The following is a 1,385-nucleotide window of genomic DNA, read 5'->3' as shown; positions in this document are numbered from 1 at the left end:
TCGTAGTTGACGCTCTCCAGCTGCGCCTGCCGCTCCTCCTCCTCCTCCTTCTGGGAATCCTGGCGGGCGTTTCGGGGGTCGGGGAGCTCTCCCAGAAGGGCATGGGCGCAGGCGGGGTGGCCCTCGCGACAGGCGAGGTGCAGGGGGGTGTGACCACCCCGTTCCCGAACCGTCACGCCCGCACCCGCTGCTCTCAACTTCCAAACGGCCCCGGGCAGCCCCAGCACCACGGCGATGTGCAGAGCGGTCTGGAGAAGTGAAAAAATAAAAAATTCATCAAAAATTTACCCCAAAATCATCCTGAAATTACCCTGAAACAGCCACAAAAATCCCCCCAGAAATAACCCCAAAAATTCCCCATAAAGTGCCCCAGCACCACGGCGATGTGCAGAGCGGTCTGGAGAGGTGAAAAAATAAAAAAAATATTAAAAATTTATATAGAAATCATCCCGAATTAACCCTGAATAATCCCGCAAAATCTGAACAAAAATAACCCCAAAAACACCACAAAAATCCCCCCTGAAATAACCCCAAAAATCCCCCATAAAGTGCCCCAGCACCACGGCGATGTGCAGAGCGGTCTGGAGAGGTGAAAAAATAAAAAAATTATTAAAAATTTATATAGAAATTACCCTGAAACAGCCACAAAAATCGCACCAAAAATCACCCTGAAATAACCCCAAAAATCCACCCAAAATCCCCCTAAACTGCCCCAGCACCACGGCGATGTGCAGAGCGGTCTGGAGAAGTGAAAAAATAAAAAAAAATTATTAAAAATTTATATAAAAATCGCCCTGGAATTACCCTGAAACAGCCACAAAAAAAAACCCGCAAAATCCACCCAAAATTAACGCCAAAAATCCCACCAAAATCCCCATAAAGTGCCCCAGCACCACGGCGATGTGCAGAGCGATCTGGAAGGTTGAAACAATAAAAAATATCATCAAAAAATTTATATAGAAATCATCCTGAGATAGCCCCAAAAAAACCCGCAAAATCTGAACAAAAATAACCCCAAAAACACCACAAAAATCCCCCCTGAAATAACCCCAAAAATTCCCATAAACTGCCCCAGCACCACAGCGATGTGCAGCACGCTCTGGATTGGGTGAGATCGGGGTTAAATCCCTCCGAAATCACCATAAAATATCCCCATAAGATCCCAGCCCGAGCGCGATGTGTAGGGTGCTCTGAGGAGCGCGGAGGAGTCACAAGTGGGGTTCAAACCCCACCCAAAATTCCCCCACAGCCCCCACTGCACCTCCACCCCACTGTGACCCCAAAACTTCATATTTCCCCGGCTCCCCATCCACCCCCAACCGACGCTGTAAAAACGTAGGGGGTCACAAGAATCCAAATCCCCCCGGGACCCCCAAATTTTCCCC

The 1,385-nt window shown here is 48.7% G+C and overlaps 1 protein-coding gene across 1 annotated transcript in view; it reads right to left on the bottom strand.

Moving 5' to 3' along the window:
• LOC130586520 (NF-kappa-B inhibitor beta-like) overlaps positions 1–1,385 on the bottom strand; it is a 4,328-nt gene that overhangs the window by 1,904 nt on the left and 1,039 nt on the right. The window contains exon 2 of the mRNA XM_057387334.1: positions 12–248. Coding sequence (XP_057243317.1) covers positions 12–248 — 237 coding nt within the window. The remainder of the gene's footprint in view (positions 1–11; positions 249–1,385) is intronic.

The sequence above is a fragment of the Malurus melanocephalus genome, unplaced genomic scaffold (assembly GCF_030028575.1).
Source record: "Malurus melanocephalus ecotype Western Australia unplaced genomic scaffold, MMel_1.1 scaffold_1186, whole genome shotgun sequence".
Classification (NCBI taxonomy): Eukaryota; Metazoa; Chordata; class Aves; order Passeriformes; family Maluridae; genus Malurus; species Malurus melanocephalus.
The sequence above is the reverse complement of the archived record's forward strand: the minus strand, read 5'-3'. Positions and strand labels throughout refer to the sequence as shown.